This window comes from Leucopleurus acutus, assembly GCF_964270905.1.
Source record: "Leucopleurus acutus genome assembly, chromosome: 3".
Taxonomy (NCBI): domain Eukaryota; kingdom Metazoa; phylum Chordata; class Mammalia; order Artiodactyla; family Delphinidae; genus Leucopleurus; species Leucopleurus acutus.
This window is the reverse complement of record NC_139145.1, coordinates 37,119,801-37,132,509: the sequence shown is the minus strand read 5'-3', so window position 1 is coordinate 37,132,509 and position 12,709 is coordinate 37,119,801. Positions and strand designations below refer to the sequence as shown.

At 39.4% G+C, this 12,709-nt stretch overlaps 1 protein-coding gene across 1 annotated transcript in view; it reads left to right on the top strand.

Moving 5' to 3' along the window:
* HMMR (hyaluronan mediated motility receptor) overlaps positions 1 to 12,709 on the top strand; it is a gene marked incomplete at both ends in the record, with an annotated part of 43,951 nt that overhangs the window by 18,232 nt on the left and 13,010 nt on the right. Inside the window, 5 exons of the mRNA XM_082834867.1 lie at positions 4,709 to 4,855; positions 5,102 to 5,254; positions 5,341 to 5,440; positions 6,782 to 6,958; positions 9,662 to 9,824. Of these exons, the coding sequence (XP_082690993.1) occupies positions 4,709 to 4,855; positions 5,102 to 5,254; positions 5,341 to 5,440; positions 6,782 to 6,958; positions 9,662 to 9,824 (740 nt within the window). The remainder of the gene's footprint in view (positions 1 to 4,708; positions 4,856 to 5,101; positions 5,255 to 5,340; positions 5,441 to 6,781; positions 6,959 to 9,661; positions 9,825 to 12,709) is intronic.

Genomic DNA, 12,709 nt, shown 5'->3' with positions numbered 1-12,709 from the left:
ATGAGCAAGGAGGGGTGTTTACGTAGGAACATCTGTCAACAAAATAATCACAAAAATAAAACAATTGGTATTACTTTAAATTCCATAGTGTCCAATCATAAATGGGCATTTAATGTTACCTCGTATCTTAGAATATATAGTAATTTCCCTTTCCAACTACCCACTTCAAATTTCATGCATTCTCAGACCTTTGGCACTTCTGTCTGACTCTCCTGATGTCATCATTTTCCTCATGAAGAATCCAAACGCTTTTATTTCCTCTTCATCAAACCTGTAAACGCACCTGCATCTATGCTCATCCTGTCTTCCTCCCACTTATTACAGATGAAGTATCTAATTCCTTTAACCTTCAGTGACCTCATGCTATCATTTATCCCTTGTCTAATAATTTTCAGCCTTTCTTCTAGAATTTTTCCAGTCAATATTAAATCATGTCAATATGCCTTCATCTTTAAAATACATTTTTAAAAAGTCTCTCTTTACCCCCCACTTCCTTCTGCAGTTATCCAATAACACCTGTCACTCCCAGCACCCTTCTTACCCCAAAATTCTACTCCTCTTCATAGCCTTTTTTTTTTTTGGCCCTGCAGTTTGTGAGATCTTAGTTCGCCCGACCAGGGATCGAACCCGTGCCCCCTGCAATGGAAGCGTGGAGTCCCAACCAACCACTGGACCACCAGCGAATTCCCCCCATCTTCTTCTTTTTTTTCTTTTAATTTATTTTATTGAAATATAGTTGATTTACAGTGTTGTGTTAATTTCTGCTGTATTGCAAAGTGATTTAGTTATACATATATATACATTCCTTTTCATATTCTTTTCCATTATGGCTTATCACAGGATATTGAATATAGTTCCCTGTGCTATACAGTAGGACCTTGTTGTTGATCCATCCTATATATAATAGTTTGCATCTCACAGCCCATCTTCTTGATAGAAGATTATATACTGTATCCAGTTCTTCACTTCCTATTTTTCTCACTTGTTATTTTCCCTTTTTTTAAAGTTTATTTTGGAGGGGACTACAAGTTGCAAAGGATAATACAACAAATACCGATACATCACACAGTCTCACACCAAGAGTATATTAATGTTAACATTTTTACTTATTGTATATACTTTATATAATTTGGGGGTAAGGGCTCTTCTTTTATCTATTTTAGTATGTTCAACAAATAGAAAAGATATACGATGTATACATAAATTATAAAGCATAAAGGTAAAATTAACATGCATGAGCTCATAGAAGACAACCTACAGGCTAAAAGATTTTCAACTGCTTGGTATATATATGAGTTCTCCCACTATCCCATCTTCATGCCTTCATGCTTTCCTCCGACAGATAACACCATCTCAGGGTCTACATTGATTATTTCCTTGCTTTTTTTCCTGTGTATAATTTTATAGCATGTATATCCATATGAATAATATATTATCTAATTTTGTTTTTTCCTGAACTTCACCAAAAATGTCATGTAGTGTATGCCATATCCTGGGACTTGCCCTTTCACTCTGCGTTAGGTATGTTTCTAGGATTGAATCACAGTGTTGCCAGTGTTCATTCATGGTCACTGTTACAGAATATTTGATTTTATCAATCTACCACTATTTATCCATTCTCAGTTTGGGCTTTTGGGTTGTTTCCCATTTCTTTCATTTTTTTAATAGTACTCAATGAATATTCTTGTGATCTCCTAGTATACACGTGTAAGAATTTATCTAAATTAATATTTAAGTGAATGTTCAACCTTAAAATTTAATGCCCAATCACTTTACAAAGTGGGTGTGAAAATCTACACTCCCACTAGTGATGTGTGAGTTCTCAATGATCTATCTCCCCTCCAAACCTTGTCAGACTTCATAAATTTTGCCAGTGTAATAAGTGTAAAAGAGCTTTTTCTTATGGATGATTTATCTTTCCTTTTCTGTAACAGGCTTGTATGTGACTTTTTTTCATTTCTCTCTCATTTCATTTCTTTTATTCGTTGATTTGTAGTTTTTATCAGTGATATGGATTGCAAATATCTTCTCGCAAAGTGTGGCTTGTCTTTTCATTTTCTTTATGGTTTCTTCTTTTTTTTTTTAAAGCTTGTGTCTCACTACCTCTTTTTTTATTAATTTTATTTTTGGGGGGTAACATTTATATACAATATTGTATATGTTGTAGGTGTACAGTATCTTTTTCTGTTATACATATACATATATCTATTCATCTTTGGATTCTCTTCCCACGTAGGTTATTGCAGAGTGTTGATAGATAGGTTATTGCAGAGTGTTGATAGACCTCCTTGGTATACATACGTCCTTGCTGATTATCTATTTTTTTTCTTTATTTTTTTGGCTGCATCGGGTCTTAGGTGCAGCACTCAGGATCTTCATTGGGGCATGTGGGACCTTTCATTGCGGCATGCGGGATCTTTCATTGCGGCATGCGGTCTCTTTGTTGCAGCGCTCGGGCTTCTCTCTAGTTTAGTGTGCAGGTTTTCTCTCTCTAGTTGTGGCACCCGGGCTACAGGGTGGATGGGCTCTACAGTTGTAGCGCACAGGCTCCAGAGTGTGTGGGCTCTGTAGTTTGCGGCACATGGGCTCTCTTGTTGAGGCATGCGACCTCAATAGTTGTGGCACTTGGGCTTAGTTGCTCCGCGGCATATGGGATCTTAGTTCCCTGACCAGGGATCGAACCCGAGGCCCCTGCATTGGAAGGTGGATTCTTTACCACTGGACCATCAGGGAAGTGCCTATGGTTTCTTCTGATGAATAGAAATTCTTAATTTTAATGTGCTTAAGTTTACAAATTTTTATTGAACACTTTCACATCCAAAACTTCTTTCTATCCCAAGAACATATTCACCTATTTTTTTTCTAAAAGTTCCAAAGTTTCACTTTTCATTTTTCCACCTAGAACTGACTTCTGTATGTGTAGTGATAAAATTTACTTTTGTTTTCCCATATGGATAATCAATTGCCTAGTACCCATTCATTGACTAGTACCTTCTTTCCCCTGTGATCTGTTCCTACATCTGATATATTATGACATACATATATATATACACACACACACACATAATGTATGTGAGTATATATATTTTAATTATAATTTACGCATGTCAACATGAATATGAATTATATAGATTAAATATATATATATAATTTTTAGTGCTATTCTCAACCCTGAAAAGCGATTTCCCTTCTTGCTATTTTAAAAAGTACTGCCTTAAGAAGTTTTCAACCATTCTATGATGTCACTCACCATCAGTATGCTAATAACATTAAAATTTATTTCTTCAAACCAGACCTATCCTTTCAGCTTCCTACCCATGTATCCAGCTTCCTACTTGACTTCTGCAAGTAGATATCTCACTATCGTCTAACATTAACCTGACCAAAACAGCTCTTGATCTCCTTTCTACCTCTTCTCCCTCTAGTTTCTCATTCTTGTTGAGCCCAGTCAGTGATATCTCCATCTTCCGAGCCTCTCGTTCCATAAATCTTAGAGTCATCTTGATCATTTTCTCTCCCTTTCTCCCAACATCCAATCTATTTCTTGAATTTTTCAATTCTGCCTCCAAAAGAGAGCTCATATCTTACCATTGCCAACTCCTTGGTTCAAGATTCTTTTACCACTCACCTGGGCTGAAAAATAATTGCCTTCTAGTTAATCCTCCAGTTTAGCATTCCTGCCCCTTCCCCAGTCAGTTCTCCACGTATCTCTAGAATAATCTACACACTTACTTAGAGACCTTTGAAGTCTCTCCTTTATCCCTCAGGTAATCCCACTCACTGTGCCCCACCAGTGATGACTGGCCTCATGCCTCTTGCTTCTGCCCCTGCCTCTCTTGTTCATTAGACTCCAGTCCCAGCTCTTTATGGACTGTGTTCTACCTGTCTCTGAGCACATATGCATCTTTTCCCTCTGAAATACTTGTCCCCAACTGGCTAGCTAAATCCTTCCTATCCATCATGTCTCAGCTTAACTGTAAATTCCTCAGAAAGGCCTCTTCCATTTCTATCAGCTAATCAGTTAAGGTGTTCTGTAGTTTTCCTTCAAAACACTTACTACAAATTTAATTATATATATTTATTTTTCCTTTTTTTTTTTTTTTTTTTTTTGCAAAGACCTGTGGGGGCATTTTTTTCCCTCTCTTACCCACAGGATGATAAAGTCTGTGACAATAGGTGGAAGGATGTGTGGGCTTTTTGTTTGGGGATAATTTCGATGTTTGGTAGTTGATTTCTTTGCATCTCTAGGCCTAGTTTCCGCACATAGTAGGCACTTGACTCTTTAAATGAACAGCATGTGTCATATAAGTACTGACTTCAAAACATTGAATTCTTACCTATGCAAATGCAAAAATAGAAAAGATTTTTTGTTTTACCTAAAAGCAGCAGTCGCCAACCTTTTTGGCACCAGGGACTGGTTTCATGGAAGACAGTTTTTCCATGGGGTTGGGACTGGGAGGGGCGGGGCTGTGGTTCAGGCAGTAATGCCAGTGATGGGGAGTGGCAGATGAAGCTTCACTAGCTTGCCCCGCAGCTCACCTCCTGCTGTGCGGCCCTGTTCCTAACAGGCTGCAGACCGCTACCGGTCCACGGGCCAGGGGTTGGGGACCTCTGCCTAAAAGTGCATAAAATATAAGCTAATCAGCTATAGGTTTGTCATGCATAGAGCAGTTAGAAAAATCCTTTAACCTTTTTTCTTTTTTATAAGCTATAAAGCATCAGCAGCAAGTGAGATAGAAGATCTTAAGGTGGAGAACATGTCACTTCACGAAAAAGTGGCCAAGGCTGAGAAAAGTGCAGAGGATGTTCAGCATGAGATATTGGCAACTGAGAATGCAAATCAAGAATATGCAAGGTATTGGGGAAAAATAAAACCTGGTGACATCTGTGACCTGAGAACCATTAAGACAATTTAATGTTGTTGAAAGCCAGCTACTAAGTGATGCAGGAAACTGTAGTCCCATGGCTTGCTTTGTGTGATCTTCAGTTGCAAATTAAGAATTTACACAGTTAAAAAAGTACAGTTCTTGATAGTTGCTTGAGTTAAAGAAACTAAAATGGCTGTAAATTGTTTAGTGGACTCTTCTCTCTCAAACCCAAGGATGCTTCTAGATCTGCAGACCAAATCAACACTTAAAGAAGCAGAAGTTAAAGAAATCACAGTTTCTTCTCTTAAAAAAATAACTGATTTGCAGAACCAACTCAAGCAACAAGGCGAAGACTTTAAGAAACAACTGGAAAAGGGAGAAGCAAGGTAATTTAAGTTTAGAACCGAAATGCCATGTGTCTCAGTTATTTTTTCTAGTATACTATGGTTTAAAATTTAATTTTCCCTTACAGAAAAGCTGGAAAAGAAAAATCAACGGCAGAATTAACTGAGGAAATGAATAAGTGGCGTCTCCTCTATGAAGAATTATATAATAAAACAAAACCTTTTCAGGTCTGTCAATTAGGACTTAGCTTACTTGTATTTAAGAATTCATGTTGTTCCCTGTCAGTCATGAAAGTGACATGGTTCTTCTGAAAGATCATTTTGCTGTGCCTTTACAGTAACAATTTAACTTCCCATTTTAAAAAGCCTATAAATTTTATTGCATTATTATGCATACTTTTTTTTTTTTTTGGCTGCCTTGGGTCTTCGTTGCTGTGTGTGTGCTTTCTCTAGTTATGGTGAGCGGGGGCCACTCTTCATTGCAGTATGCATGCTTCTCATTGTGGTGGCTTCTCTTGTTGCGGACCACAGGTTCTAGGTGAGTGGGCTTCAGTAGTTGCAGCATGCGAGCTCAGTAGTTGTGGCATGCAGGCCCTAGAGCACGCAGACTTCAGTAGTTGTGGCATGTGGGCTCAGTAGTTGTGGCACACGGGCTTAGTTGTTCCACGGCATGTGGGATCTTCCCGGACCAGGACTCGAACCCACGTCCCCTGCATTGGCAGGCGGATTCTTAACCACTGCGCCACCAGGGAAGTCCCTATGCATACATTTTTTTTAATGTAATCTTTATAGGCTTAAAAATTACCTTTTAGGGACTTCCCTGGTGGTGCAGTGGTTAAAAATCCGCCTGCCAATGCAGGGGACGTGGGTTCGAGTCCTGGTCCGGGAAGATCCCACATGCCGTGGAACAACTAAGCCCGTGTGCCACAACTACTGAGCCCACGCACCTACAGCCCATGCTTCTCAACAAGAGAAACCACCACAAAGAAGAGCAGCCCCTGCTCGCCGCAACTAGAGAAAGCCCGTGTGTAGCAATGAAGACCCAAGGCAGCCAAAACTAAAACTAAAAATTTTTAAATTACCTTTTAATAAGCTTCTTAAATTTAATAGCTTAGAAGGCTCTGCTGATGTGAACTTTTGATCATTAAGCTATGTAAATTTGTGACACTTACTTTGTTATGATTTTTCTCAGTGTTTCTCTAATACGCTGATCATAAAAGGATAAATGCTAATCTTGGTAGTTAAATAGAGTCAGAAGACAGTATTAGTTATAATGGGGTGATGTGGCTGATACAGATTAAGCTGGCTAGCAGGGCTTCTTTCCTCATTTCTTTCCCTCTGTTTTAATAATGATCTTTGAAATGAAAAACAACTTGTTTTAAAAAGAGTCAATTTAAAAAAAAAAAAAAGGTCAATTTATGGAGAACCCTAAGAGTAAGTCAGCATAATGTTTTTTTTATCTTTTGCCTTTTTATTTTCTTTCACTTTAGTTGTACTTATAGTTTGTATGAGTCAAGTAAGATTTAGCAGCTTTAAATCTTAACTTTATAAAAAAAATGTATTTTTCAGCTACAACTGGATGCATTTGAAGCAGAGAAACAGGCTTTGTTGAATGAACATGGTGCAGCTCAGGAGCAGCTAAATAAACTAAGAGATTCGTATGCTAAATTATTGGGTCATCAGAATCTAAAGCAAAAAATCAAGCATGTTGTGAAATTGAAAGATGAAAATAGCCAACTCAAATCGGTTTGTAAAATCACATTTAGTTCTGTTGATATTGATATTGGGGTGGGGTGGGTTTTATTTTATGAGGGTAGTGCTGACCTCATAAAATGAGCTGGGAAGTGTTTCATCCTTTCCGTTTTTTTGGAATAGTTTGTGAATAACTGGTATTAATTCTTTATTGAATGTGTAGTAGAATTCAGTGGTAAAGTCATCTGGACCTGGGCTTTTCTTTGTGGGTGGTTTTGATTGCTAGTTTAATCTATTTGCTTATTAGAGGTCTATCAGATTGACTATTTCTTTTTGAGACAGTTTCAGGAGTTTGTGGATTTCTTGGAACTTGTTCATTTAATTTTAGTTATTTGATTTGTTGGTATACAATTGTTCATAATATTCCCTTACAATCCTTTTTATTTTAGTAATATCAGTAGTAATGTCCCCTCTTTCATTTCTGATTCTAGTAATTTGAGTATACTCCCTTTTTTTAGTTCCTTTACTTCTGCGAACATGTTTATAATGGCTTTAAAATCTTTTTTGGATAAATTCAATATCTGATTACTCTCTTGGACAGTTTTTGTTGCCTGCTTTTTCCCAGTATATAGGTCATGCTTTCCTGTTTGCATACTTTGTAATTTTTTGTTGGAAAATGGATGTTTTAGGTAAGATGTGGTAGCACCTCTGGGTACTGCTATCCCTTTCCAGGTATGTTGTTATTTCTTATTTAGTGAAGTGTATTCCTCCTCCCCAGCCCCAGTAGTTTGTGCCTCTGATGTTGCTACTGAGGAAGGTTTGGTTTGGGGTGTGCCCACAGTCACCTGAGATGACTTTGGTTTTGGTAAGGCTGTCTTGCTCTCTCCCCAAACACTCATAGCTGCTTGCTTATCCCTCTGTTATTTTCAACAATGCCCTGGGGCATAATAAGTTGCTGTACAGACTAATCCAATCTAATTCTGGCTCCTTTGTTGGAATTGTGTCTTATGTCAGTACTCCAGGAGGGCTCCTCCCTCTCGTCTCATTCAGCAGTTCTCCTCTACAAAGCAGACAGCCTACCATTTAGCCTACATTTTTTTTTTTTTTTTTTTTTTTTTTTTTTTGCGGTACATGGGCCTGTCACTGTTGTGGCCTCTCCTGTTGCGGAGCACAGGCTCCGGACGCGCAGGCTTAGCAGCCATGGCTCACGGGCCCAGCCGCTCTGCGGCAGGTTGGAATCTTCCCGGACCGGGGCACGAACCCGCGTCCCCTGCATTGGCAGGCGGACTCTCAACCACTGCGCCACCAGGGAAGTCCTAGCCTACATTTTGAATCACTTTCCAATTCCCTTGCACTACAAATTCTACTATTCTATTTTTTTTTTTTTTTTTTTGGCTGCATTGGGTCTTCATTGTTGCGCATGGGCTTTATCTAGTTGCGGCGAACAGGGCCTACTCGTCGTTGCAGTTCATGGGTTTCTTATTGTGGTGGCTTCTCTTGTTGCAGAGCACAGGCTCTAGACACATGGGCTTCAGTAGTTGTGGCACACGGGCTCAGTAGTTGTGGCTCACAGGCTCTAGAGCACAGGCTCAGTAGTTGTGGCACACAGGCTTAGTTGCTCTGCGGCACGTGGGATCTTTCCGGACCAGGGCTCAAACCCGTGTCCCTGCATTGGCAGGTGGATTCTTAACCACTGCGCCACCAGGGAAGTCCCTCTACTGTTCTTGAGAGCACCCTTCAGCTTGAACTTCTCTAAGCTCTGTTGCAAGTGAAGTCAGTTCCTTTGGGAATAAATTAGGAGCTCTGTGTTTTATAGCCTGCTTCTCCCACCAGGCAAAATTTCTGAGCCCAGGCTTCAGAGCTGGATTTGCGGAAAATGGCAAGCTTTTCTCTGAATGACACCTCTGTCCCAATAGCTAGATGCTCAATAGACTTGGGGGGAGAGAGAGATGGGGAGCACCCTGAGGTTCTCTCACCTTGCCTCTCTTGGTTTGAAACCATTGTCTCATGAGCCAGGGAAAGGGTGATCAGGGTCTCAGTATTTTCAGCACTCTGCACCTGAGATAAGGCCTCCATTCCTTGGAAGAAAAGACCTTCCACCTCTCAACAACATTTGCTGTGGTTCAGAGCAACAGGTAGCTGGGGGGCAAGATGAGAGATGCTGATGTCCTGCTCCTCCTGGCAGGAAAAGCCTCTGACTGAGAGCTAGGGAAAGAGGGAGCCCTGTGCACTTGGCTGCAAGGGTCTGATGTAAAGTCTTTGCTTCGCTAAGCAGGGATTGGAGAGAAAGGGAACAGGACTGGTTCAAACACAATAGACCGCTGCCTTTTTTAACCACCTTTTTGTGGATCTGCTTGAATAAATATTTCTTCACTTGCTGTTTCCCCTTAAGACCATTTTCAGAGGCTTTAATTGGTTGCCTTTTTATAATTTTTTATATCACTAGGGAACAGGTCAGCAGAGCTTCTCATGCTATCATGCTTGTAGTGGATCTCAGCATTTAATTTGGTGTTGAACTTTTATCAGAAACATAGCTTTGTATCTGTAGAGGGACAAGAAGATTTAAATGACTTGTCTTCTTTGTTGCCGCTGTTCAAAGTCGTTTTGTAATTTATAATCTGAAAGCCTATATCTAGTAGGCTTTTGCCATTAAGTTTCGAAAAATGAACAACTTTGGAATTGTCAGTAACATTGGTAATGCATTTCACCAACGTGATCTTCAATAATTATTTATTGACTGTATTTTTTCTTATATAGGAGGTGTCAAAACTCCGCACTCAACTTGCTAAAAGAAAACAACATGAAACAAAACTTCAGGAGGAATTGAATAAAGTTCTGGGTGTCAAACACTTTGATCCTTCAAAGTCTTTTCTTCATGAAAGTAAAGAAAATTTTGTTCTCAAAACCCCGCTAAAAGAAGGTAAGAATTGAATAAATGTCCATAAGTCTCATCTTCCTTTGGATTTCCTTTCACAGCATTGAGCAAGTTATCCATCTTTGTGAAAAGTTGTTAACAGTTTCTGATATAAAAGAAATTCTTACTGAGATTTTTTGTATAAAATGCCTTTTCTTTCCTGCTTCCATACTCTCTATTCTCCATTTCTTAAAATCCCATCTGTCCTTCAAGCCCAGCTCAAGTTATATCTTCCTTGAAACCTTGTCTGACTTTTTTGCTCCTACCCACCCCCTACCAGAGTTAATCCCTCTATCATACCCTTGGCTTTTTTTTTTTTTTGCGGTCCGCGGACCTCTCACTGTTGTGGCCTCTCCCACTGCGGAGCACAGGCTCCGGACGCGCAGGCTCAGCGGCCATGGCTCACGAGCCCAGCCGCTCCACGGCATGTGGGATCCTCTCGGACCGGGGCACGAACCCGTGTCCCCTGCATCGGCAGGCAGACTCCCAACCACTGTGCCACCAGGGGAGCCCCCCCTTGGCATTTTTAACCTAAATGTCCAATTTGTAATTTTGAAGAAGTAAATTTTCCTTCTTTCTTGACTACAAATCTCTGTATCTTTGACAATAAACTGAAATTGGCTGAAATAGTGAATGAAGAAATATAAATAAAATTATGCTAAAGAGCGCACGCATTGCTTCATCTGCCTTAGAGAAGATAGAAGGTGCCTGTTTTTAGTTCATAATGACTGATGAATTCATTTTAATTTAGAAAACTAACACTGCTGTTTAATACTCCTTTCAGGCAATACAAACTGCTCCTAAGCTCTTAATGGAGTTTCAAGAATCATGCAAGTAAACATCTGAAAAGCCTGTTGAAGATTATTTCATTCTTATTATTTTTATTGTTATTGTTGCTACTTTTGTTGTTATTATTGTTTGTAATGAATATTTTTAAATCTCGTATTTAATATTAACTTCCTCTCCTTACATGTGTGAAAGGAAGTTCAGAATTTTTACATTTACTAAATGTCTCTGACATTTTAGTTTCTATTGTCTGTACTTCTTCCTTGATGCTCACCCTTATTACCTCATTCTAAACCTTCTGACAGGCTTTCCAGCTTTGCAGCTCATCCCATCAAGTCAATATTCTTTTAAAAATGCTGACTCTCAAACTATTATTTCTGTATTCTGAAACCTTAGGTGGTTTCAAGACTCTAATCCCCAGGTTTTTTAGTTTGATATTGGAGGTCTTGTCTAATCTGAACCTTAAGGGCTAAAATACCTTGGCTTGGGCTTGCCTCTATTTTGATTCTCCTAATAATGTTCGTTCTGTCCTACCCATCATCCATTTATCCAGTTCAAGTAAGAAATAAAGGTGTGCTTAATTCTGTAGCAACCTCTTTATCTCTTACCAAAGTCACTGAGTTGGTTAATAATTTATGGATTCCTAGACCCCATCCCAGTCCTCCTAAATTAAAATCTGGGATTTGGTCTGAAAATCTGCATTTTTAACAAACTGCGGTTAATTCTTAGAAACTCTGCTCATAACCTCTTTAGAGAATTTGTCTTATGCTACTTGGCATCTGCCTGATTCCTGGGTGTTTGATTTATATTTAAGTAATATGAAATAAAATCACACATTAAGTCATTGACCCAATTATACAACTTGTATTATATGAAGTTACGTTAATCCTTCTATTTAAGCTGTGTTTATTGTCTCTGCCCTCCCCTCCCCAACTTGTCTCCAGAATCACTAATGGTAATATACTACTTAGAAAGTGGTCATTCTCCATCTAAAATATCTGATTAACACAGTTGGTATGATATTATAGTCCATCTTTTTTGTAATGTTTCCCCATTGATGGACCAACAGAGACTATTACAGTAAGAATAACTTTTCATAATAAATTATTTTATTAGATATTAATACATAATTAAGTTCAGAGGAAATGTAGAAATTAGAAAAATTGTCTAATAAAATGAAATAGTTCAGGGCTTCCCTGGTGGCGCAGTGGTTAACAGTCCGCCTGCCGATGCAGGGGACACGGGTTCGTGCCCCGGTCTGGGAAGATTCCACATGCCGCAGAGCGGCTGGGCCCGTGAGCCATGGCCTCTGAGCCTGTGCGTCTGGATCCTGTGCTCCGCAACGGGAGAGGCCACAACAGTGAGAGGCCCGCGTACCGCAAAAAAAAAAAAAAAAAGAAATAGTTCAAGACTTCTGCTTTTAGCCAAGATGGAGTAACAGCGATCAGATTTATTGCTCCTCCTCCTACCCTACACACACACACACACACACACCCCTAAAACTATCCAAAATGACAAAATATACAAAAGAATGATTTTCAAGATGCTAGATATGAGATAAGAAACACAACAATCCCTTAGAGTTTAGGAAAATCAAGGTGAACCCTACAGTTGCTCGCTGTTTACAGCCTTGAGAGAGTTTCCAAACTATGATGCAGGGAAGGGAAACTCAGGCAGAGCCCACCGAACTGAGTTGAAAAGACAGAAGTGAGACCTGGGGAGATGAGAAAGAGGCTAGAGATTGCAGGACAGAGTACTAGAAAGGAGAAAATTGCAGGGAAGGAGAATTCTGGAGATACACAAAGGGTCCCTCAAGTAATCACCTGAATACTGACTAGTCGTATATATAAGGAAACTACCTGAAGCCTAGGGAAGAGCCACCCTCCAAAATGAAAAGTAACAGTGCTCAAAGTTCACACAGGCTAGAAAATACTGCCTGTTCCCACAAGCCAAACTGGAAAACCTCATGATTAATAGGGCATTGAGTAGGGTATACAGAAGTGTTCAGTACTGGGGAATAATTAGTACTAAAATGAGCACTGCTCTAGTCCCACCTAACAAATCTTAAAAGGAAGACCCAAAAGGATCAGACTCTAAGAAACTTA